General features: G+C 42.5%; 1 protein-coding gene across 1 annotated transcript in view; it reads right to left on the bottom strand.

Moving 5' to 3' along the window:
* Window positions 1-26,975, bottom strand: part of LOC115155552 (parathyroid hormone 2 receptor-like) — a 73,366-nt gene extending 46,391 nt beyond the window's left edge. Inside the window, exons 1-5 of the mRNA XM_029702253.1 lie at window positions 26,839-26,975; window positions 20,157-20,256; window positions 14,053-14,163; window positions 13,471-13,598; window positions 12,814-12,911 (exon numbers count right to left, since the gene is read on the bottom strand). Coding sequence (XP_029558113.1) covers window positions 12,814-12,911; window positions 13,471-13,598; window positions 14,053-14,163; window positions 20,157-20,256; window positions 26,839-26,931 — 530 coding nt within the window. The 5' untranslated portion in view covers window positions 26,932-26,975. The remainder of the gene's footprint in view (window positions 1-12,813; window positions 12,912-13,470; window positions 13,599-14,052; window positions 14,164-20,156; window positions 20,257-26,838) is intronic.
* Between the last annotated feature and the right edge of the window lie 409 nt (window positions 26,976-27,384).

Raw genomic sequence — 27,384 nt, 5'->3', positions numbered from 1 at the left:
TAAGCTGGGGGAAGGGGAGGGGTGGTCTGCTAAGCTATATGGAATTGATTTAAGAAGGTCATACCAAGGATAATTTTGCTATTTGATCTTGAATTTTAAAACTGCTTGAAGTATAAAAAAAAAACATTGAGTAACAGATTCACTACATGGAACAGATAGCCCCACAAAAAGTTTGTTCTGAAGTGTCTGTCCTATGTTTGAAAGAAAATCAAATCAAATGAAATCAAGTTTTATTGATGACATATACATATGTAGCAGATGTTATTGCGGGTGTATGTCATAGGCGTCGTAAGGATCGGACCAAGGCGCAGCGGGTAAAGTGCTCATCTTCTTAATTTATTTAAAGAAAACACTTAAACTAAATAAACAAACGACGAAACTGTTCCGTAAGGCAACACAGGCTATACAGGAAAACAAGCACCCACAAAACACAAGTGAAACAAACAGAACTAAATATGGCCTCCAATTAGAGACGACAACCAGCTGCCTCTAATTGAAGGTCATTGCCAAAAACCCAACATAGAAAACTAGATATAAACATAGAAATAGATAACATAGAACCTAAACACCGAAACACACAAAACAAACACCCCCTGCCACGCCCTGGCCCAACTACAATGACAAATAACCCCTTTTACTGGTCAGGACGTCACAGTGTAGCGAAATGCTTGTGTTCCTAGCTCTAACAGTGCAGTGGTATCTAAAAACGATTCACAACAATACACACATCTAAAAGTAAAATAATGGAATTTAAAAAATATATATAGTTATTAGATCGAGCAATGTTGGAGTGACTAAAATACACTAGAATAGAATACAGTATATACATATGAGATTAAAGTGACTAGTGTTTCATTATTAACCTCTATGGGCTAGGTGGGACGCTTGCTTCCCACCTACTCAACAGCCGGTGTAATCCCGTGGCGCAATATTCAAATACCTTAGAAATGCTATTACTTCAATTTCTCAAACATATGACTATTTTACACCATTTTAAAGACAAGACTCTCGTTAATCTAACCACACTGTCCGATTTCAAAAAGGCTTTACAACGAAAGCAAAACATTAGATTATGTCAGCAGAGTACCCAGCCAGAAATAATCAGACACCCATTTTTCAAGCTAGCATATAATGTCACATAAACCCAAACCACAGCTAAATGCAGCACTAACCTTTGATGATCTTCATCAGATGACAATCCTAGTACATTATGTTATACAATACATGCATGTTTTGTTCAATCAAGTTCATATTTATATCAAAAACCAGCTTTTTACATTAGCATGTGACTAGCATTCCCACCGAACACTTCCGGTGAATTTACTAAATTACTCACGATAAACGTTCACAAAAAACATAACAATTATTTTAAGAATTCTAGATACAGAACTCCTATATGCACTCGCTATGTCCGATTTTAAAATAGCTTTTCGGTGAAAGCACATTTTGCAATATTCTAAGTAGATAGCCCTGTGATGCCGGGCTAGCTATTTAGACATCCACCAAGTTTAGCCCTCACCAAAGTCTGATTTACTATAAGAGAATTTTTATTACCTTTGCTGTTCTTCATCAGAATGCACTCCCAGGACTTCTACTTCAATAACAAATGTTGGTTTGGTCCCAAATAATCCATAGTTATATCCAAATAGCGGCGTTTTGTTCGTGCGTTCAAGACACTATCCAAAGGGTAAATAAGGGTTACGCGCCCGACGCGTTTCGTGACAAAAAAATTCTAAATATTCCATTACCGTACTTCGAAGCATGTCAACCGCTGTTTAAATCAATTTTTATGCCATTTTTCTCGTAAAAAAGCGATAATATTCAGACCGGGAGTGGTTGTTTTTGTTCAAAGAGAGAGAAAGTAAACATGGTGTCAGCTCGGGCACGCGCGCCCCAGTCTCATTGTTCTCAGATCGACCACTTACAAAATGCGCTAATGTTTTTCAGCCAGGGCCTGCAAAGCCACCATTCAGCTTTCTGGCGCATTCTGAGAGCCTATGGGAGCGTTAGAAAATGTCACGTCATGCCAGAGATCCCCTGTTTTGGTTAGAGATGATCAAGAAGGTCATGAAATGATCAGAGAGAGCGCTTCCTGTTTGGAATCTTCTCAGGTTTTGGCCTGCCAAATGAGTTCTGTTATACTCACAGACACCATTCAAACAGTTTTAGAAACTTTAGGGTGTTTTCTATCCAAATCAAACAATTATATGCATATTCTAGTTACTGGGCCGGTGTAGTAAGCAGATTAAATCGGGTACATACTACCTCAAATAACCGGTGCCTCCGCACATTGACTCTGTATGACTCTGTACCCCGCTGTATATAGCCTCGCTATTGTTATTTCACTGCTGCTCTTTAATTACTTGTTACTTTTATCTCTTATTCTTATCTGTATTTTTTCAGACTGTATTGCTGGTTAGGGGCTCGTAAGTAAGCATTTCACTGTAAGGTCTACACCTGTTTTATTCAGCGCATGTGACTAATAACATTTGATTTGGTCACTACCAGTACTTGGTTATGCCCTTTGGCTTAGCCAATGCTCCGTCAGTGCGCCAGTCATTCGTCAACGAGGTGTTCAGGGACATGCTTGGACGTCAGGTGATTGTGTACATCGATGACATCCTGATCTTCTCGACCAACATGAAAGATCACATCACTCACGTTTGAGCAGTCCTGGAACGCCTCTTGACTAACCACCTGTTCGTCAACCGGAGAAGTGCCAATTCCACCAGAGGGCTGTCTCCTTCTTGGGCTGTCAAATCAGCCCCCAGGGAGTGAGGATGGAGGAGAAGGTAGATGCGGTAAGGTCATGGCCAGTCCCAACCCCCATCAAGTGGTTACAACGGTTTTTGGGGTTTGCCAACTTTTACCACCGTTTCATCAGGAACTTCAGCGCCGTCGCCACCCCACTCACCTCCCTCCTTAAGTGTGGGCCTCGTAGGTTGATTTGGTCTCCAGCAGACGACGAGGCCTTTCGTCTCCTCAAGGGGCATTTCACCTCCGCCCCCTTGCTAAAACACCCAGATCCCATGCTACCTTTTGTGGTAGAGGTAGACGCATTGGAGGTGTGTGTGGGAGCAGTTTTGTCACAAAATCAGAGGGACCCATTAAAAATGTATTCTTGTGCTTTCTTCTCCAAAAAACTGCCCCCCACAGAGAAGAATTACGACGTCGGCAATCGGGAGATCTTGGCAGTGAAGTTGGCATTAGAGGAGTGGAGACACTGGATGGAGGGCGCCAAGGAACCATTCGTCATCCTCACCAACCATCGGAACCTTGAGTAGATACGGACAGCGAGGAGACTGAATCCGCGCCAAGCCAGGTGCGCCCTCTTCTTCACTAGTTTCGACTTCATGCTGACCTATCACCCAGGTTCTAAGAACATCAAGGCCGATGCCCTGTCCCGTATCTATGATTCAGGAGAGGGTCCTGTCCAGAAGGCACCCATAATCCTATCCTCCCGAGTTGTGGGTCCAGTGGTTTGGGATGGAGATGTGGACATCCGCCAGGCTCTAGAGAGGGAACCCGTACCCCAGAATTGTCCTCCCACGCACATCTACATTCCCACAGGGATAAGGGATTGGCTGCTGACCTGGGCACACACAGCTGTCGTCGCTGTACATCCAGGTTTGTCTCGCACCATCCATTCCCTCACTGAGAAATACTGGTGGCCCACCTTGGTGCAGGATGTTACGTGGTATTTCAACTCCTGTTACGTGTTTTCTCAAACCAGGTCCCCCCGGCATTATGGCCTTCCGGGAAGACATCGTCTCGGACCATGGCCCCCAATTCACATCCCGAGTATGGAGGGCCTTCTTGGAGAAGCTCGGGGTCACGGTTAGCCTTACATACGGGTATTGACCTCAGTCTAACGGGCAGGTAGAGAGGATGAATCAGGAGCTAGGGAGGTTCCTGAGGAGTCACTGTCAGGACCGGCAGGGTGAGTGGGCACGTTTCCTTACTTGGGCAGTGTACGCTCAGAACTCTCTATGTCACTCCTCCACTGGGTTGACCCCCTTCCAGTGTGTTTTGGGTTTCCAGCCGGCCCTTGTCCTGCCCAGACCGCAGCTCCGGTGGTAGATGAGTGGTTCCCGGTGCGCGGAGGAGGTGTGGAACAATGTCCACGTGAGACTCTAGCGCGCCGTCCATTGTCAGTAGGAATAGGCAGACCGCCACAGCAGTGAGACCCCTGTGTTCCATCCTGGGGATCGTGTCTGGCTCTCTACCAGGAACCTCCCACTCCACCTGCCCTGCAAGAAACTGAGCCACCAGTTTGTGGGGCCATTCAAGGTTCTCCGGAGGGTCAATGAGGTGACATACAGGATATAATTACCCAGTCACTACTGTATCTCACCCTCTTTTCATGTCTCCCTTTTCAGGCCGGTGGTTCCTGGTCCCCTAGCTGATGCTGTCCCCCATGACACACCTCCACTCCCCCCCCCCCCGGACATCAAGGGGGGACCCGGCGTATAATGTTAGATCCCTACTGGACTCCTGATGTCATGGGGGTCAGCTCCAGTATCTGGTGGACAGGGAAGGGTATGGCCAGAGGAGCGATGTTGGGCTCCAGTGGAGGACATTCTGGACCCCAACATCATCTGTGATTTCCACCTTTGCCGCCCGGACTGACCCGCTCCTCGGGCTTGTCCCACTGGTCGGTGTCGTTCTGTGGCTGGAACAGCACATCCGAGGCGGGGGGGTACTGTCATGTCTACTCATGCTCTTCCCCTCCAGTGTACAACGTCACCAGAGTACGAACCACCGGTCCTGGCATTCCTCATTACGCGCACCTGTTAATCATTATGATTCTCAACTGGACCATTACCTTCATCATCTCCTCCCCTTTAAATGTCACTTTCCCATGTTCACTCACCAGTTGGTATTGTTCTTGTGTATCAGTGTTCTGCCTTATGTTAGTGTCGTGTTCTTGGTTTGTTGTTTTAAAACGTTTCACCTGCACCTGCTTCTGACTCACCACCCCATCATTACAGTGACGCTCAACGCAACGCTCAACGCAAGTGTCACGTCCTGACCAGTATAAGGGGTTATTTGTTATTGTAGTTTGGTCAGGACGTGGCAGGGGTGTGTTTGTTTTGTGTTGTCGGGGTTTTTGGGCTGTGTTCTATGTTTTGTATTTCTATGTTGTATTTTCTAGTTTTTCTATTTCTATGTCTAGTTTATTGTTTTGACCTTCAATTGGAGGCAGCTGTTCCTCGTTGCCTCTAATTGAAGGTCCTATTTAGTAGGGGTGTTTTTCTATGGGTTTTGTGGGTAGTTGTTTCGTGTATAGCTGTATGCCTTACAGGACTGTTTGTCGTCGTTGTTTTTGTATACGTGTGTTTTGTTTTGCTTTTCCTTCTTTCTGCCAAATAAAAAGAAGATGAGTATACAGACTCCCGCTGCATTTTGGTCCACTTTATACGACGGCCGTGACAGCAAGTCCTGCCTCTCCCATCTCCTCATTGGTTTTTAGAAGCATATACCTATGTGCCATCTCCTCATTGGTTTTTAGGAGCATATACCCAAGTGGGTGATTGAAAGAGGAACTGAGGTCCACACTCCAGTTGGTTGTGGTAATGCACCTTAAAATTGGTTGCCAACCGCCATATAAAGTCCAAAGAAGAAGCTTGAAGGAGGAGAGAATACTAGAAACTAACTCGGTTTAACATTCCCCTTTTATCTGTGGATTAATTGTCGGAGTAGAGGACCTTGTCCATTTCAGGTAAAATAACAACCCAATGTTTATAACCCAATAAAAATTGGCTAGCAACAGCAAGCTAGCTAGCTATTGCCATAAATGTCTAATATTTTTCGACCTGTCCCCAAATTAATATAGTTGGTTTAGAGTTTGCTTTGACATTTCAACCTGTGTGTCCTGATCGCATCTGGTGTGGGGGGACAAAATCAACATGCACACGATGACGCACGCGCGCATGCAGTCCGGTCAGCATGTTAGTGTCCTTCTTTGAGGATTGACTCTAGGACAGGCTGCTCTCATAGACTCTAACCGTCTCCAGAAGTCTCACACAATTTAGCTGGATATTAGACCAAATTGGTTACGCTTTGCCCAGGGGAATCAAATTTCCTTAGTTCCAAAATGTGTTGAAAATCTAATTATCTATTAAAAAACAACTGCTAAGTGCCCGTTATTTGAGCTTGGAGAACTATTAGGCTAGACGAGGAGAACATTACAGATTTACTCTGAAGTTGTCAAGATACTCTTTCCAAGCCACCCACACACAATGATTCTGGGGACTGTAGAGTCAATCCCTGAGTGTTCTCTGTTCAAAAGCTCCATTAATACATTAACTGGAGAAAGAGTCTATTCATTCCTCCGAAACGGCTCTTAATAAAGAGACGACTCCCACGCTGTGTGCTCCCTTTCTCTAGTGTACTCAGGGCTAAAGCTCTGGTATTACACATCAGACAAAGCTAACAGGCTAATGGCAAGGCCACAAACATTTTAAGACACCCCTAGCCAAGGTATAACAAAACACAACCACAGTCATGTAGCCCAATACATGTAACCCAATATTGCAAGCTCTGATATTGCTAAAATGTGGAATACAAGTAGTCAATTGTCTGCCCAACATACACAAACAAATAGCATTGGGATATTGTCATGCAACTTGAAAATATGGACCTGTAAACCCACAGATACAAAAGACGGAAATATAAACTATGAATATTTATGATGAATGTAAACTTCACTTTTTGGTAGCTGTCCAATAGACAACTTTTTAAGTTAAATGTATTTTTATGCAGTGCTGTATGGTCCTGCCTGACAAAAATGCATACAGTGCCACGGTTTTTGATGTTGTGGCTAAAGTCATTGGCTTTAACAATTGGGCTCAGAAGTTGAAATTACATTTTTAGGGGTCCAAGGTTCTTTAAAGGATTTTGTATCCCTAGTCTTGCAATTAAGTCAGGGTTGCATCACAAATGATCTTTCTATTTTGCCGCAAACCCAATATGGCGTCCAAAATCCAATATGGCTGCCATAATAACATTTGTTGGATGTTAAATAAAAATTATTTTAAAAAAGAATGTTAAATCAGCTGTAAATTTGAATTTTGTAAATGAAAGGAAGTTTTTCCAGAATTGTGTACAACATTCATGTATGTAAAGACTGTTGGTGTGAATCAATTTGATTCTGAATCCAATATGGCTCTAATGATTACACTAAAACACCTTCGCCTGCATATACTGTAAGTAGCCCATGTTCATTTTGTATTGTGTTATTCTGTCTTTAAAATGACTTCATACATTTTTTGGTATACTTAGGACTCTGGGCTCTATTTTAACAATGCAATGGTACATCTTAGCGATGGCGGTAGTGCTATATGTTCAGGAGTGTCAGATTATTCTTTTTTACATAGTTTGCAAACTGATATGTGACACATTCATGTCAAAATAACATGCAAGACAGGGATGTTACATACACCTTAGCCAAATACATGTATTTTAAGAATGTGAAATGTCAGAATAATACTAGAGAGAATTATTTATTTCAGCCTTTATTTCTTTCTTTCATCACATTCCCAGTGGGTCAGAAGTTTACATACACTCAATTAGTATTTGGTAGCATTGCCTTTAAATTGTTTAACTTGGGTCAAACGTTTCAGGTAGATTCCACAAGCTTCCCACAATAAGCTGGATGAATTTTGGCCCATTCCTCCTGACAGAGCTGGGGTAACTTAGTCAGGTTTGTAGGCCTCCTTGCTCGCACACGCCTTATCAGTTCTGCCCACACATTTTCTATAGGATTGAGGTCAGGGCTTTGTGATGGCCACTCCAATACCTTGATTTTGTTGTCCTTAAGCCATTTTGCCACAACTTTGGAAGTATGCTTGGTGTCATTGTCCATTTAGAAGACCCACTTGCGACCAAGCTTTAACTTCCTGACTGATGTCTTGAGATGTTACTTCAATATATCCACATAATTTTCCTGCCTCACGATTTCATCTGTTGTGAAGTGCACCAGTCCCTCCTGCAGCAAAGCAACCCCACAACATGCTGCCACCCCCTTGCTTCACGATTGGGATGGTGTTCTTCGGCTTGCAAGCCTCCCCCTTTTTCTCCAAACATAACAATGGTCATTATGGCCAAACAGTTCTATTTCTGTTTCATCAGACCAGAGGACATTTCTCCAAAAAGTACGATCTTTGTCCCCATGTGCAGTTGTAAACCGTAGTCTGGCTTTTTTATGGCGGTTTTGGAGCAGTGGTTTCTTCCTTGCTGAGCAGACTTTCAGGTTATGTCAATATAGGACTCGTTTTACTGTGGATATAGATACATTGTATCTGTTTCATCCAGCATCTTTACAAGGTTCTTTGCTGTTGTTCTGGGATTGATTTGCACTTCTCGCACCAAAGTACGTTCATCTCTTGGAGACAGAACGTGTCTCCTTGAGCGGCATGACGGCTGTGTGGTCCCATGGTGTTTATACTTGCATACTATTGTTTGTACAGATGAACATGGTACCTTCAGGTGTTTGGAAATTGCTCCCAAGGATGAACCAGACTTTTCTGAGGTCTTGGCTGATTTCTTTTGATTTTCCCATGATGTCAAGCAAAGAGGCACTGATTTTGAAGGTAGGCCTTGAAATACTTCCACAGGTAAACCTCGAATTGACTCAAATGATTTCAATTAGCCTATCAGAAGCTTCTAAAGCCATGACATCATTTTCTGGAAATTTCCAAGCTGTTTAAAGGCACATTCAACTTAGTGTATGTAAACTTCTCACCTACTGGAATTGTGATGCAGTGAATTATAAGTTAAATAATCTGTCTGTAAAACAATTGTTGGAAAAATTACTTGTGTCATGCACAAAGTAGATGTCCTAACAGACTTGCCAAAACTACAGGTTGTTAAGTGGAGGGGTTGAAAAACGAGTTTTAATGACTCCAACCTAAGTGCATGTAAACTTCCGACTTCAACTGTATACTGAGATCATGTGACAGATCATGTAACACTTAGATTGCACACAGGTGGACTTTATTTAGCTTCTTATGGATGGTGGCAGTATTGAGTCGCTTGGATGACTGACGTGCCCAGAGTAAATGGCCTGCTACTCACTCCCAGAAACTAAGATATGCATATTATTAGTAGATTTGGATAGAAAACACTCTGAAGTTTCTAAAACTGTTTGAATGATGTCTGTGAGTATAACAGAACTCATATGGCAGGCAAAAACCTGAGAAGAAATCCAACCAGGAAATGACTTGTAGTTTGTCTATCTAATCCCTGTTCAAACTACAGTGTCTGTGGGGTCATTTTACACTTCCTAAGGCTTCCATTGGCTGTCAACAGCCTTTAGAAACTTGTTTCATCCGTCAACTGTTACTGGGCAGAGAATAGGAGCTCAGTCAATCAGTGGACTGCCTGGGAGCAGTGAGTTTTTTACTGTGCGGGCACACTTGGCGTGCCGCTCCTTCTTTTTCTTCTGTAATGAATACACTATTGTCCGGTTGGAATATTGTCAACGTTTTATGTTAAAAAGACCCTAAGGATTGATTGTAAACATCGTTTGACATGTTTCTACGAACGGTAATGGAACTATTTGACTTTTCGTCTCTGGTTTTACGCTCACGCGTTATGCCTTTGGATAGTGATCTGAACGTGCGAACAAAACGGTGGAATTTGGACATAAATATGGAGTATTTCGAACAAAAATAACATTTCTTGTGGGAGTCCTGGGAGTGCATTCCGACAAAGATCAGCAAAGGTAAGGGAAGATTTATAATACTAATTCTGAGTTTAGTTGACTCCAGAACTTGGCGGGTATCTGTATAGCTTGCTTTGATGGTGAGCTATGTACTCAGAATATTGAAAAAGCTATTTTAAAAGATAAACATCTCCTTAATAACCTCTTACATCTAGATGTTCCGCTAGCGGAACACCTGCTCCAATATCCAATGATGGGCGTGGCGCGAAATACAAATTCCTCTAAAATCCGAAAACTTCCATTTTTCAACATTTCGAGATTGTTTTTTGTAAAAGAAAAATATATATTATTTGTCTACTTTGACATTTCACTGCATTGTTAGGAGCTAGTAACATAAGCGTTTTGCTGCACCCACTACAGCATCTGCTAAACTACGTACGCGACCAATTTATTTTTAAAACATTTTTTATTTCACCTTTATTTAACCAGGTAGGCTAGTTGAGAACAAGTGCTCATTTGCAACTTGATTTGATTTAAGAGGAGAGAGAAAGTTGACAACACCAGTACACCGGAGATTAATATTCTTCAACTGCACTTGACCAAAGTTTCCTTGGGCTCCCGAGTGGTGCAGCATTTCAGTGCTTGAGGTGTCACTACAGACACCCTGGTTTAAATCCAGGCTGTATCACTACCGGCCGAGATTGGGAGTCCCATGCACAAGTGGCCCAGCGTCATCTGGGTTTGGGCGGTGTAGACCGTCATTGTAAATAAGAATTTGTTCTTAACTGACTTGCCTAGTTTAATAAGTAAAATACAATTATTCTACCTACTCATCCAAATGTAACATAAATACTTTGAGGGTGCTCACTGCTTCCTCTCTCTGTTTGGGTTTGGAGTGGGAACAAGACCTGCCCATAAGGAGCACACTGAAGTGAATGTTGTGGTGGTTTGTGCTAGAAAACATCAACTTCCGGAGGAGTAAACATGGTCTTGTTTTGAAGCACAGGGTCGATGACTAATATTATTATCATTATATACTATTTCTCTTGAGTCTGTTCATCGAGAGAGTTTCATATTTATCTGACAACATCACGAAAATGATACACGCATCGATGTGGCCAGAAGGCATGCGTTTTTATGATTCTGAACAGTCAGATACCTAGCAACAATGACAAGAAGCTGCCATGTGGGGAATCGTAGGTGGCTCGTTTCAGCTCGTTGTATCTTGTTATTGATACCACGTCTTGTTTTGAGGTGTTTTGACTGATGTCATGTCTATGCTAATATGGTAAAAATTAACTAGCTAGTTAACCAACAACTATAACAACAATTGTCCTCCCTGTGGCTCAGTTGGTAGAGCATGGTGTTTGCAACGCCAGGGTTGTGGGTTTGATTCCCACGAGGGGCCAGTATGGGGAAGAAAAAAAAATGTATGAAATTAATTGAAATGTATGCATTCACTACTGTAAGTCGCTCTGGAGAAGAGTGTCTGCTAAATGACTAAAATGTAATATATTTGAGAGACAACAAGTGCTCATTGTGTGAATGTATTTATGCTTCAATAAACATTTGGAGGTGAAACATACAGTGCATTCGGAAAGTATTTAGACCCCTTGACTTTTTCCACATTTTGTTACAATACAGTCATATTCTAAAATATATTAAATTGTTTTTTCCCCTCATCAATCTACAAACAATACCCCATAATGACAAATCATGATCAGGGTTTAAGAATTTTAGAAAAAAACAACTGAAATATCACATTTACATAAGTTTTCAGACTCTTTACTTAGTACTTTATTGAAGCACCTTTGGCAGCGTTTACAGCATTGAGTCTTCTTGGGTATGATACTACAAGCTTGGCACATCTGTATTTGGGGAGTTTCTCTGATTCTTCTCTGCAGATCCTCTCAAGCTCTGTCAGGTTGAATGGGGAGCGTCACTGCTCAGCCATTTTCAGGTCTCTCCAGAGGTGTTCGATCGGGTTCAAGTCCGGGCTCTGGCTGGGCCACTCAAGGACATTCAGAGACTTGTCCCGAAGCCACTCCTATGTTGTCTTGGCTGTGAGCTTAGGGTCGTTGTCCTGTTTGAGGTGAATCTTCGCCCCAGTCTGAGGTACTTAGCTCTCTGGAGCAGGTTTTCATCAAGGATCTCTCTGTACTTTGCTCCGTTCATTTTTCCCTTGATCCTGACTAGTCTCCCCAGTCCTTGCCGCAGAAAAACATCCCCACAGCATGATGCTGCCATCACCATGCCTCACCGTAGGGATGGTGCCAGGTTTCCTCCAGACGTGACTTTTGGCATTCAGGCCATAGAGTTCAATCTTGGTTTCATCAGACTTGGTTTTGTTGCTAAACAACCAACCCGTCTATCTGCATCATTCAATATAACTGATGAGACAATTTAATGACGGACTAAAACTTAACCAGTACTGCTGCCAGGTCTTTCTATTTGATTATTGTTTGTTGGCCTTGAAGCATACTCACTTTCTCAGAAACCCTATCTAAAAAGACTTCTTGACTCTGTTTAAAATCTTTATTCTTTACTTTAACATCCTCTCAATGTTTGGAGTATTTGGGCTTTTTTCAGCCCATTTGCTTTCATTTCAGATTACTCTGCATTTCCATGTTGCCAAATGTATTTTCACACTCTGCAGTGCACAGCCAGGAAACTGCTATTTCCACACTGGCTTTCCTAGTTCTCATTTGCCTGAGCCAAACTCCCATTAGGCCTATGTCTGTTTTCATCTATTGATTATTACTGGAAGCCTCTCACACTCTTTCAGAAAGACATGCTCATGCACGCACGCAAGTATGCACACAGACAGGCGCAAACACACACACACACACACATCTTTGTTTTACTATACTTGTCGGGGCCCCAAAAATTATTCCCATTCAAAATCCTATTTTCCCTGACCCTTAACCTTGACCCTAACCTTAACCCCAAACTTCTAACCTAAACCTTAATTCTAACCCTAATTGTGACCCTAACCCTAAAGCTTTCTTCCTTGTGGGGACCGGCGAAATGTCCCCACTTGTCCAAATGTTCCTTTTATTACTATCCTTGTGAGGACTTCTGGTCACCACAAGGATAGTAAAACCGCACACACACACACACACACACACACACACTCACACACTCACCTAAAGTATCCGATGATGAAGATAGCCACTAGTAGAGAGCTGAAGGACACAGCGTAGCCTACGGTGTACATGACATAGAGACGCTCAAAGAAGTCCTGCTGGGAGAAGGATACAGGTACTGTAGGTACAGATGTAGGATCTTAATTGGATCACTCTTTTGTTGCTGAGAATTTTCTTGCACAGCAGGAAATGCTAACTTGTAGTGTATTTGACTTTTATAAAGACTTCTAAAGTTTGTAATTTCCACTTAGAAATGTCAGACTTGATTTGCCCTAATAGAACATGTATCAACCCCTACAAAAATGTCCATTAATTATCATACATATAATAATTCACATTTCCTGTTGTTGCAGGATTAATTCCCTGGTGTAGCAAACTGGCTCAAATTAAGATCCTACATCTGTATTACTGTAAAGCTTCCCTAACAGAGATGTTACTAGCTGAAACAGCCATGTAATTGACCCAGTTGCTCAGTAGGAGTGAGAATGACAACATTAGGGTTGATCCACATATGCTAAATATATCATATACTGTATGGATAACTGGCTTTGGATAAAACCATCTGCTAAAAGACAATACAATATATACATTGGCATTGTAGGGTTTCCTGCATATGTGGGGATAAGGCAGCTGCAGTAGCTACAGAACAGTACTCACTTTCCCCCTCTCGTTGCTTGGCTTCAAGAACCCAGGGCCCAGACACTCTGAGTAGTTAGGCCACGTCCTGTTCAGGCTCTCCACAAACACCCACGACCCATTGATGTCACACTTCCTGTAGGCATGACCTGTAATATATATCATCAAATCAACATACTGTATCTCTGTAGCTTACTTGGTTTCACTTGGCACCTCAAGTGAGGCAGTACATAATTCAAATTTCTAAAGTCACTATAAATCCACTAAAAATGCACTATGTCAATCATACATTGGTAAACGGGAACTCATTTTCCCATGCAGGCTGAGTTGTTTGTCATAATACTTTATCTGTATACTTGGATTAGACAATACATAATTCAAGTATTAATATAAACTAGCTATGTATCAACCATACACAGGTAAAGTATACTTTATCTGTATACTTGGATTAGACAATACATAATTCAAGTATTAATATAAACTAGCTATGTATCAACCATACACAGGTAAAGGGAACAACACAGAGATGTTGTGTTTAAATGATATTTCTATGGGGAACCTGGAACCTGTTCTGCCATGCATGCAGAGTGGGGTGTCACCTACCTTTGTGGTTGAAGTCGAAGATGTAGCTGGGGCAGGGGACCTTGGTGACAGCTGCTGGGTGACCCTGAGGCCAGCAGATAAGGCCATCCCAACCAGGGGGGCAGAGGTCATCTAGAGAAGAGGCAGAACACTCTTTTCAACAACAGTGTGTGACCGGTGCATGACCTCAGAGACACAGTAGGAACACGTTGGGAATGGAGGTTGTTCCAATATTGAAACGTTCCTAACTTTGAGGTTCTACTATATTGACATTTGAAGACAGCATTGTACACTTTGGATAATTTTATAGCTTGATCATATGAGTTATATTGATTTTATACAACGGGTGGATCTAATCCTGGGTGCTGATTGGTTAAAAGTGCATTCCAGCCGGTGTCTTTTCCACAAGTTACCACCGGCTAAAGCTATGACGTTAAAATACCTATTTACTCTGTTTCATCTCACTGCACAATCCACTGTCTCATCAGCCCATCCTGGCAAATTTATGAACTTGATCTCATCTAGACATTCTCACATTTGTTTTAGACTAGCATTTGATATTCAACAGCAGAGATTTGTATAAACCCTTGCTGTCTGTCTCGCCAACATTTGCAACATTGTTTCAATATTGAAATTCAATCTCCAGCTGTCCCATAGTAATGAACGTGTTCGGGAGGAGACACACAGGCAACTTTCTCAGTCAGTCGAAATCATGAAAGCGGATTCATTTTTATTGAGATACAGTATACAAAGAAATGAAATAGAAAACAGGTAAAACAAAACTAAATGCAGCAAGTTTGCAGTCTTTCCAGCTTCAGTTTGAAGTGATTGTGCTAGCTGTGTTGTTGGCTAGCTCCTCTGCTCTAAACAACAGTGTCCTGACAAGTGAGCACATTTTCTATGCCAGGTGAAATCGTGTATCATTAGCTCATTGTTATGGATGTATCTAAATAAATGTCACTAGAAAACAACTTAAACAAATGCAAATGCAGATACTTTGCTGTTATTCTGGCTGCACTGTTTGACCTTGGCTGTAAGTTAGCCATAGTTGGCTAGCTAGCAACCGAGGGATAAGAATGTTGTCAGCTAGTATGGCAATGGAACATTTACAACGAACTACTGGGTCACATCTCTGGCAACCGAATCGATAAAATGAACGATCAGCCGGTTGGGTAGCATCTCTAGATTTGTGTCGGGACTATATCTTGTGGAAGGATGAAATAGTATGAATAAATTCATCAAAATAAAGTTTATGAAAATATGTCAATCATTATTTGAATATGTTTGTAACCAGTTGTATAAAAGTGATAATACCCTCAAAGCAGTTGTTTAGAGGATATACTGGCATGGTTTGCCGGCCGTCGACATCGTCCAGGGCCTGACAACACTCGTGCCAATATATCCTCCCAACACCGGCTTCGAGAGCATTATCACGTGAATATCCCAATTAATGAAGTTAGTGGGATGTTAGGTTACAGAACATTCAGAGCATGTACAGTTTATTCCCAGTACACTATGTCTTCTTCACCTTGACCTTACAGTAGCAGAAGTGATGTGCATGCCTTTAAGAGAACCTAGTGCTCCTCTATGAACTTCCCTTACATCCCACCAGCAGACAGGCATTGATACATAGGTGAAGGTGAGACTCATCTTAGATTCAAACCGGGATAGTATATGTCTACATTCATTACCTCACAGATTCATCACTCATTAATGAAACAAAATTTAGTATGACCTTCGGCTGAGTGAATGTAAAAAGCCAGAGGAAGGGAGGGGAGGATAGGGTAGGAGAGGAGAAGAAATTAATAATAAAACATTGTAAATTTGGAAAGTTTGAGTTCAGAGATATGTCTTCTACTGTCACTGATTTCCTAACTGTTAAATTGCCTGATCCACTGGCCCCTGAAAACATAGGAACAGATTCAAAGAAACGTGTCTTGGTTTCCTGAGAGTTTTTTTATCTGTTGTTTTAAATATGCCACTACGAATAACTTTTCATATTATATGAAATTAATTCTGAATATAACATTGCAACATCATCTTCATTCTAGCAGCTGTCAACTGTTGTGAACTGAGTCTATTTGTTCTGTTCTGTCATCAGCAGAGAATCCATGGAAGTGTGTCAAAGTGAGTCAAACCAATCCAAAATGTCCTTTCGGCCAGCCAGACAAAGGTGTGCCAACTACAGTTTCGGGTTTTCAGGTCAACCCATTAGAGGCTGCCAGGGAAACATTCAGAGAGTTTCACCTTGTTGTTCCCCGGAAGCAACATTCTGTAGCTTTAATCTCGCACAAATTTACACTGAGGAAAGCTACAGAAATGAGTGCTGATGAATCAACAAGGCAATAAGACCAAGATGATGCAGGAATTGGGATGGGCTAAGGCTGAGGGTCAGTGAGTTTCATCTAGGAAGTATGCCTCCCCTCAGGCATGATTAAGACCATAGTGCGAGGATTCTCTGTCATCTGTATGATTCGAATTGCATTCACTACGTTGTCATCACTCTAATTTGCGTGTGCAGACTGATTTATTATGTCCTTTACTTGTATTCTAATTCTGGAACATAATAAAAAAAAAATGTATTTGTCACATGCGCCGAATACAACCTTACTGTGAAATGCTTACTTACAAGCCCTTAACCAACAACTCAGTTTTAAGAAAGATAACGTTGAGAAAATATTTACTAAATATACTAATGTAAAAAGAAAGTAACACAATAAAATAACAATAATGAGGCTATATACAGGGGGTACCGGTACCGTGTCAATGTGCGGGGGTACAGGTTAGAGGTAATTGAAGAAATATGTACATGTAGATATGGGTAAAGTGACTATGCATAGATAATAGACAGCGCGTAGCAGCAGTGTAAAAACAAATGGAGCAGGGGGTGTTAATGTAAATAGTCCGGGTGGCCATTTGATTAACTGTTCAGCAGTCTTATGGCTTGGGGGGTAGAAGCTGTTAAGGAGTGTTTTGGACCTAGACTTGTCACTCCGGTACCGCTTGCCGTGCGGTAGCAGAGAGAACAGTCTATGACACGGGTGGCTTGAGTCTTTAACAAATTTTAGGGCCTTCCTCTGACACTTCCTGGTATAGAGGTCCTGGATGGCAGGAAGCTTGCATTCAGTGATGTACTGGGCCATACGCACGACTCTCTGTAGCGCCTTGTGGTTGGATGCTGAGAAGTTGCCACACCAGGCGGTGATGCAACCAGTCAGGATGCTCTCGATGGTGCAGCTGTAGAACACTATCTACCAAGGGAGTTCTCATCTATATTATTTGTAGCCATCTATTTACCACCACAAACAGATGCTGGTACCAAGACCACACTCGACGAGCTGTATAAGGCCATAAGCAAACAAGGAAATGCTAATCCAGAAGCGGCCGGGGAATTTAATGCAAGGGAACTTAAATCCGTTTTACCTAATTTCTACCAGCTTTTCACGTGCAACCAGAGGAAAAAAACTCTAGACCACCTTTACTCCACACACAGAGACGCATACAAAGCTCTCCCTCAACCTCCATTTGGCAAATCTGAGCTAAAGGCAAGAGCTGCCGCTTTCAAGGAACGGGACACTAATACGAACGCTTATAACAAATCCCGTTTATGCCCTCAGACGAACCATCAAACAGGAAAGGTGTCAATACACCGGCTACACCGGCTCCGACGCTCGTCGGAGGGCTTGAAAACTATTACGGACTACAAAGGGAAACCCAGCCACGAGCTGCCCAGTGACGTGAGCCTACCAGAAGAGCTAAATGCCTTTTATGCTCGCTTCGATGCAAGCAACACTGAATCATGCATGACAGCACCAGCTGTTCCAGACAACTCTGTGATCACACTCTCCGTAGCCGATGTGAGCAAGACCTTTAAACAGGTCAACATTTAATTTTTTAAAATTTGTTTAACCTTTATTTAACTAGGCAAGTCAGTTAACAAAAAATTCTTATTTACAATGATGGCCTACCCCGGACGACGCTGGGCCAATTGTGCACCGCCTTATGGGACTCCCAATCACGGCCGGATACAGCCTGGACTCGAACCACGGACCATAGTGACACCTCTTGCACTGACGTGCAGTGCCATAGATCACTGCGCCACTTGGGAACATTCACAAATCTGCCGGGCCAGGCGGATTACCAGGACATGTACTCAAAGCATGCACAGACCAACTGGCAAGAGTCTTCACTGACATTTTCAACCTCTCCCTGACTGAGTCTGTAATACCTACATGTTTCAAGCAGACCCCCATAGTCCCTGTGACCAAGGAAGAGAAGGTAACCTGCCTAAATGATTACAACCCCGTAGCACTCACATCGGTAGCCATGAATTGCTTTGAATGGCTCACATCAACACCATCATCCCAGAAACCCTAGACCCATACTGCCCCAACAGATCCACAGACGAGGCAATCTCAATCGCACTCCACACTGCCCTTTCCCACCTCGACAATAGAAACACCTATGTAAGAATGTTGTTCACTGACTACAGCTCAGCATTGAACAACATAGTGCCCACAAAGCTCATCACTAAGCTAAGGACCCTGGGACTAACACTTCCCTCTGCAACTGTTCCTGGACTTCCTGACAGGCCGCCCCTAGGTGGTAAGGGAAGGCAACAACACATCTGCAATGCTGATCCTCAACACTGGGGATATTGAAGCAACATCTCAAGACATCAGTCAGGAAGTTAAAGCTTGGTCGCAAATGGGTCTTCCAAATGCACAATGACCCTAAGAATATTTCCAAGGTTGTGGAAAAATGGCTTAAGGACAACAAAGTCAAGGTATTGGAGTGGCCATCACAAAGCCCTGACCTCAATCCTATAGAAAATGCATGGGCAGAATTGAAAAAGCATGTGCGAGCAAGGAGGCCTACAAACCTGATTCAGTTACACCAGCTCTGTCAGGGGGAATGGGTCAAAATTCACCCAACTTATTGTGGGAAGCTTGTGGAAGGCTACCTGAAACGTTTGACCCAAGTTAAAGAATTTATAGGCAATACTACCAAATACTAATTGAGTGTATGTAAACTTCTGACCCACTGGGAATGTGATGAAAGAAAGAAAAGCTGAATCACTCTACTATTATTCTGACATTTCACGTTCTTAAAATAAAGTGATGATCCTAACTGACCTTAGACATGGAATTTTTACTAGGATTAAATGTCAGGAATTGTGAAAAACTGAGTTTAAATGTATTTGGCTGAGGTGTATGTAAACTTCCGACATCAACTGTACAAGTACAAATTACCACGACTAACCTGTACCACCGCACATTGACTCTGTACCGGTACCCCTTGTATATAGCCTCATGATTGTTATTTTATATTCTTTTTTACTTTAGTTTATTTAGAAAATATTTTCTTAACTCTTTCTTGAACTGCATTGTTGGCTAAGGGCTTGTAAGTAAGCATTTCACGGGAAGGTCTACACCTGTTGTATTCGGCGCATGTGACAAATAACATTTGATGCGCTATAAAACAGCATTTTCCCCCCCTGCCAAATGGCAAAAAGTGTAGAATTGCAAGATTTGCTTTGAAACTGCAACATTTTCTCTTAGCCTCATGACAAAATGTGTAGAGTAGAATGATTAAACTGCAAATGTTTCTCTCTGCGCCATAGCAAAATGTGTTGAAATGCAGGAAGTGATCTGAGTCCCCCACACCTTCAGGAAAGTTTATCACACTTGTACGTCTACTTACAGAGGTCCACCTAGCTATATCTTAGGCAGTACCACAGTGTCAAATCAAATTTTATTAGTCACATGCGCCGAATACAACAGTAGACCTTACAGTGAAATGCTTACTTACGAGCCCCAACCGACAGTGCAGTTTCAAAAAATATGGATAAGAGATAAAAGTAACAAGTATCATGACATGTCTGAGGTGCCAGTCTTTAAGTTGTCATTACCTGTAGGTTTGTGGATGCAGAGATTCTGACTACACTGGAGTATGAAGTATCTTTTATTTTATTTTTAACATTTTAGTAATCTAGCAGACGCTCTTATCAACAGCAATTCATACTTACTTCACACTTACTTACTGTATGTTTGCCTATACAGTAGCGGAAGCAGTACAGTGTCACAGACATAGGGCATGTTAGGGCATGTTTGATGTTGTATTACCGGCTGGGTTGCGGGTGGAGAGGTTCCGGTGGCACTGGAGTTTAATGTCATACAGAATGTACATCTGCTCCTCTGCTGTCAGGCTCTCCTCAGATCCACCCTGCAGGCAACAAGCAGTGGGAGTTTAACAGTTTAACAAGGAATTTTAGGTCACTTGTGTCAAAACTCTACCAAATTTTTGCATCACAGCACTCCTAGCTTGGGTGGGGAAAGGTTGAATTCAGCCACTGGAATGGAGTCGCTCTTTAAACAGATCAATACCTTACAGGCTATGCTAGAGTTCAGCAGTGATAACTTTTATCTGCTATGATCTGATTGCCACCTTATTTCACACAGAGACTTGAAGATTTGTCACACATTTTTTCTAACCTGATTTACAAGTAATGAAAGACATATGACAGTGACAATATCACAATGTAAAGAGATAACAAATGCTACACAATAAAAATAAAAATGTTTTTATGCAAGCTTCATGAAGAATAATGCACCCACATCACACCTGAGGAACTGTGAATAATGGATATTGTTGTTGTCTGATGAAAACCTCATAGAAAACATTTTTTTAAACTAAAAACAGTAACAGTAAGTTTCCTAAGTGTACTCTGAAAATGTCATGACTCTAGGACCAAGAAAATGTATTCAAAAATGTTTAATGTTCGTTCATGGGAAAATATGGTCATTTTTTTCAATTTCCTGAAAATGTTCAGTTTTGGACATCAGACAGCGACGATATGCATTATTTCTATCATAGTTGCTGCAGAATTTCAGCACTTCCAAAGTAAATTACCAGACTGCAGGCCAGAAGAGCAAGCAATTATTTTCAGATGGTTCGCTCACTCTTCAAATAGTCTTCTTCATGGACTTCAGTGTTATTGTAGTTCTTAGCTCTGATTAACAAATAAGTAAGTAGTGCACATTGAACTACCTAATGAGGAATCCACAGAAGAGTTTAATGATGTTGTTGTTTGTGCGTTTCTTTCCCCCCTTATCTTCCTGTTGATAATAAGCATGCTGTTCATTATGGTGAAGACGCTGAGACCAGAGAACTAGGAGGAGGAGGAGGAAGAGAATGTAATGTTCTTCAGTTGGAGTAATGCTTCCCTTTCAAATCCCACTAAAAATATTAAACATTGTTAAGGACATTTACTTTTTTTTTATTATTAGCTCGTTCTGTTGTTATATTTGTCCCTTACGGAAAAACAAACCTCTTCTAAGTCTGTCTATGTGTAAGACCTGTTGCAATCCTGAAGTAGCCTAAAGTACAGGAAGGAGTTGAAAGCGTTTACATTTTAGTTCCTGGTTGTATATCTTTTCAAAGTAAGATTATGAATGTGCTTCATGTTGCCATGTGAATCACTATTTAGACGGTGCATGTCCTTGCACAGAACAACATTTTTCAATATTACATGGTCCACATGCATAACTTATGTACTGTATTCCTTTGAATTGCAAACCTATTCACGAAAAATGTAACTGATATTTGTCCATCAAGGCCTGGAGCTGAATGGACCTTCACTGGCAGGCTGAATTACATACACCTGGCTGATTGAACGGAGTTGACTAGGAGTCAACCTTATAGACGCTAACAACCTCAACAGCTCATTGCAGGCACAGACACAGATACATTAGAAGCATCAAATAGAAAGGGAAACGAGAGAAGGTGAATGTGTGCTGTGATGGACAGCTCTTGTCCAAAGGAAGCCTGGAAGCATGGGGAAGCATGGGGAAGCATGGGGGAACATGGGGAAGCATGGGGGAGCATGGGGACCAAGAACCTCCATTGATGAGCAGATTAAATGGAATGATATTAGTACTACTTTGTCTTGCCCGTTCACCCTCTGGCACCCATACACAATCTCAATTTGATCAAGGTTTAAAAATCCTTCTTTAACCTGTTTCCTGGATTTAATAAGTCACCTGGTCATGTTATGAATATTTGTTATTTTGATGTGTAGAGGGGGCATCAAAGTTACTCTTGAAGTATTTGGTTATCCATATTTGCAGAATTTAGAAGGAGAAAAATCTCTCTAATTTGTCTATCAATACGAATGTGTCCCAATGTTTCAGTTTCTCAACCCTTTGCCCATTGTTATGTTTTTGCAACACTTACAAAACTATCTCTAGCTCTGGCTCAAAATGTTTCTTTCTCAATGTATTTTTTTCTACTTGGTTTATTTCAAGTCATGTACTTGCTTGAATGACTTACACCATATGCTTGTGTTTGGGACCAGTGTGGTCTTTGATATGTGGACAGGTTTCTAATGTTTTAGAAGCTTCCTACTGATGCCACAATAATAATACTGACACAGAACAAATACTACTAAGAGATACATCTAGAGATGAACTATGTAGTGTTTGGCATGATTTTTGAGTTTAGGACATGTACAGGATGCACTTTATTAAATGTTGCATTTTTACAACATTGGGTCTCACAGGATCAAATTATGAATTCAGTCCATTTGTCATCTCATTTATACAATAAGAACAACATTTTCTAGGTCTCAGGGAAGGGGAAAATGTTAGTAACGGCATGTCAGTGATTTAGATCTGCTGCACATGCAGGTACTGTAAGCTGTGTTAAAACATCCCCCCTGAGAACCCAATACTGAAGGGAGTAGTACACAGCGATTGTATGAGATCTTCAGTTTCTTGGCAATTTCTCGCATGGAATAGCCTTCGTTTCTCAGAACAAGAATAGACTGACGAGTTTCAGAAGAAATTTCTTTGTTTCTGGCCATTTTGAGCCTGTTATCAAACCCACAAATGTCGATGCTCCAGATAATCAACTAGTCTAAAGAAGGCCAGTTTTATTGCTTCTGTAATCAGCACAAACATTTTCAGCTCTGCTAACATAATTGCAAAAGGGTTTTCTAATGATCAATTAGCCTTTTAAATTGATAAACTTGGATTATGTAACGGTCGTCGTATGGAGTAGACCAAGGCGCAGCGGGTTGAGTGCTCATCTTTACATTTATTGAGACACTTAAGAACAAAACAAGAAAACAAACGAACGACAAACAGTCTTGCAGGCTAAACATAGCAGTGCAAAAACAACCTCCCACAAAAGACAGGTGAAAAAAGGGCTACCTAAGTATGACTCCCACTCAGCAACAACGATGTACAGCTGTTCCTGATTGAGAGCCATACCAGGCCAACAAAGAAATACACAACATAGAAAACCATAGAAATACAAAACAAGAACATTACCCAAAAACCCCGGAACACATAAAACAAACACCCCTCTTACATAAATACATATCCCAACAAACCCCGAACCACATAAAACAAACACCCCCTGCCACGTCCTGACCAAACTACAATAACAAATAACCCCTTTACTGGTCAGGACGTGACAGTACCCCCCCCCCCCCCCCAAAGGTGCAGACCCCGGATGCACCTCACACAAAAAACACAAAAATAACCCCAAACTAAAGGGAGGGAAGGGAGGGTGGCCACCGTCACCGACGGTTCTTGTGCTACACCCCCCCCTCCCCAACCCACCAACTACGGAGGTGGCTCCGGCCTTACTCCCCCACCTAACCTGTCCACCCCCGCTAAATAATTATTAAATGTTACCCTTCCCGAAGTCTCTGGGCTATGGCACATCGCTGAAGACCACAAGCTGATGTGCGTTGCTGGAGACCTCAGGCTGATGCGCATCGCTGGAGACCTCGGGATGAAGGGCGACTCTGGCTGCGCCGATTCCGGACTGTAGGGCGACTCTCGCTGCGCCGATTCTGGACTGTAGGGCGACTCTCGCTGCGCCGGTTCCGGACTGTAGGGCGACTCTCGCTGCGCCGGTTCCGGACTGTAGGGCGACTCTCGCTGCGCCGGTTCCGGACTGTAGGGCGACTCTCGCTGCGCCGGTTCCGGACTGTAGGGCGACTCTCGCTGCACCGGTTCCGGACTGTGGGCCGTCTCTCTCGGCTCCGGACTGTAGGCCGTCTCTCTCGGCTCCGAACTGTGGGCCGTCTCTCTCGGCTCCGGACTGTGGGCCGTCTCTCTCGGCTCCGGACTGTGGGCCGTCTCTCTCGGCTCCGGACTGTGGGCCGTCTCTGCTGGCTCCGGACTGTGGGCTGTCTCTCTACGGGGCACTGTCGTCGGAAGCTCTGGACGGGGCACTGTCGCCGGACACTCTGGACGGGGCACTGTTTCCGGAAGCTCTGGACGAGGCACTATCGTCGGAAGCTCTGGACGAGGCACTGTCGTCGGAAGCCCTGGACGGGGACTGCGCACTGAAGGCCTGATGCGTGGGGCTGGCTTAGGATGTGCCAGACTAGGGACACGCACCACAGGGCTAGTGCGAGGAGCAGGAGCAGGCCAAGCTGGAATGGGCTGACGCACTGGAGGCCTGGTGCGTGGGGCTGGTACTGGAGGTATCAGACTGGAGACACGCACCTCAAGGGTAGTGCGAGGAGCAGGAACTGGATACACTTTTGCAATTATGTCAGCTCTGCTAACATAATTGCAAAAGGGTTTTCTAATGATCAATTAGCCTTTTAAAATGATAAACTTGGATTATGTAACGGTCGTCGTATGGAGTAGACCAAGGCGCAGCGGGTTGAGTACTGGAGGTCAGTACTGGAGGTCTGGAGGTCTGTACTGGAGGTCTGGAGGTCTGTACTGGAGTACTGGAGGTCTGTACTGGAGTACTGGAGGTCTGTACTGGAGGTCTGTACTGGAGTACTGGAGGTCTGTACTGGAGGTCTGGAGCACACAACCCCTACTGGCTGAGTGCTCACTCGAGCAAGGCACTTGCGAGGGGCTGGAATCACTCTCACCGGACTGTGCGTGCGCATGGGCGAGATTGTGCGCACCTCCGCATAGCACGGTGCTCTTCTGATCCGCTGCTCCCCATAATAAGCACGGGGATTTGGCTTAGGGCTCACCCTTGGCCCAGCCAAACTACCTGTGTGCCCCCCCAAAAAAAAATTATTGGTGGTGCCTCTCGCGCATCCTTCGTTGGGCCCGCTCTTCGCTCCACTTTCGCCGTTCCTCCCTCACTGTCTCCACCTGTTTCCATGGCAGGGTCTTGCCCCCTGCCATTACCTCCTCCCATGTCCAAGATGTCCTCCATTCCCTTCTCTCCCTGGCCCAGGATCCTTGCTCCTCCTGGACCCGCTGCTTGGTCCGTTGTTGGTGGGAGTTTCTGTAACGGTCGTCGTATGGAGTAGACCAAGGCGCAGCGGGTTGAGTGCTCATCTTTACTTTTATTGAGACACTTAAGAACAAAACAAGAAAACAAACGAACGACAAACAGTCTTGCAGGCTAAACATAGCGGTGCAAAAACAACCTCCCACAAAAGACAGGTGAAAAAAGGGCTACCTAAGTATGACTCCCAATCAGCAACAACGATGTACAGCTGTTCCTGATTGAGAGCCATACCAGGCCAACAAAGAAATACACAACACAGAAAACCATAGAAATACAAAACAAGAACATTACCCAAAAACCCCAGAACACATAAAACAAACACCCCTCTTACATAAATACATATCCCAACAAACCCCGAACCACATATAACAAACACCCCCTGCCACGTCCTGAACAAACTACAATAACAAATAACCCCTTTACTGGTCAGGACGTGACAGATTAGCTAACACAATGTGCCATTGGAGCACAGGAGGGATGGTTGCTGATAATGGGCCTCTGTACACCTATGTAGACATTCCATAAAAAATCTGCCATTTCCAGCACCAATAGTCATTTTCAACATTAACAATGTCTACACTGTATTTCTGATCAATTTGATGTTCATTTAATGGACAAAAAAATTGATTTTCTTTCAAAAACAAGGACATTTCTAAGTGACCCCAAACTTTTGAACCGTAGGGTATACATCTTTTTTTTACAATTTAAAGGTGTGGTTTAGGAGGTCAGAATATTTCCATTGACGAACATTCCTTTTATAGCAAAGAAGATAGGAGGTTAACGCTTCAAATTCATCCAGAAGGAACCAAATATTACTACTATTAAATATAGAAAACCTACAAAATAGTTTACCTTCCAAAAATATGTTTTTGATTGCAAAATACAAAAAAGTATTGGTTGTGTTGATCAATTTGGACATTTCAGACATATAAAAACGTCATTTCAGATTTATATACCAATAGACAATATTTTCCATCATATGTAAATGCTTTTCATCCATTTTGATGTGATTTTAATAGAATTTCACAGTTTTCTTACCACATATTATTCCTACAGTACCATTGAAGCCCAATGTGGCATTTTTGAAATGTTTCCAGAATTTTCATATTCAGAGTCCTATAATAAGTATTTCTGAAGGGTAATTAATTTCCCCCCTCATTTGGATCTATGCTTGGTCGTATTTAACAGGGTTAAATAATCGATTCATCATGAAAGTCTAAATACGATTTTCCACAGCTGATATTCTTTTTTACTCAATGTTCAACTTTGGCAATTTATACTATTCTAAACATATTGCACTCATCAAAACAAAATCTAAACAACAAAGCTACAAATGGCTATATTGTTCCACTAATACATTACAAGTAAAGGCCCAGTGTAATACTTTTGTGATTAAAAAAAAACAAGGGAAAAAAATAATTCTGGGGATAGTACAGAACCCTCAGCACCCCTACTTGCTGCTAAAACAAAATGTAATGTCATATTTCCAACACAGCTGAACAATTTGGCCTAAGTTTTGTTTCTTACCTGTGCGTCAACAAAAGTCCAGCACAGGAGGAATGAGACGAAGTTCCATAAGATCCACTGCACCATACCTCCAAACAAGGCACTTTTTCTCATAGCTGTTTGTAAAAAAAAAAAAGCGTTGGCTATCTGGTGTTTGAAACTCAATATTAGTACTTAGGTTAAAAATGATTTGCCATTCCGACTTCCATGGTCGTCATCAGGTTCACCATTCCCGTATTAGGAAACATGTTAAATATCAGACTTGTTTCGACTATGACTGCAAAATTTTCAAAAATAAAAGTTAAAAGGTTCATAAAATATCAATTTCCCGAGCAGGTGACACAAGCGCAAAAACTAGGAAAAGGTCAGAGAGCGCCTGCAAACACATGAAAATAATTCCTTATCCATTACACACATTTCTTCTTCCATACAGTAGGCTACATAGCATATACACCCTGCCACGACGTCTCAGAACAAGTGTCCATTCCGAATGTCTACACTTTTAGAGAGAAGCGCGCAAATTCCCGGTCCTCGCCAAGCTTGGTGAAGACTTGAAAAGGTACGTGC

The sequence above is a fragment of the Salmo trutta genome, chromosome 20 (assembly GCF_901001165.1).
Source record: "Salmo trutta chromosome 20, fSalTru1.1, whole genome shotgun sequence".
In the NCBI taxonomy this organism is placed as follows: Eukaryota; Metazoa; Chordata; class Actinopteri; order Salmoniformes; family Salmonidae; genus Salmo; species Salmo trutta.
The sequence above is the reverse complement of the archived record's forward strand: the minus strand, read 5'-3'. Positions and strand labels throughout refer to the sequence as shown.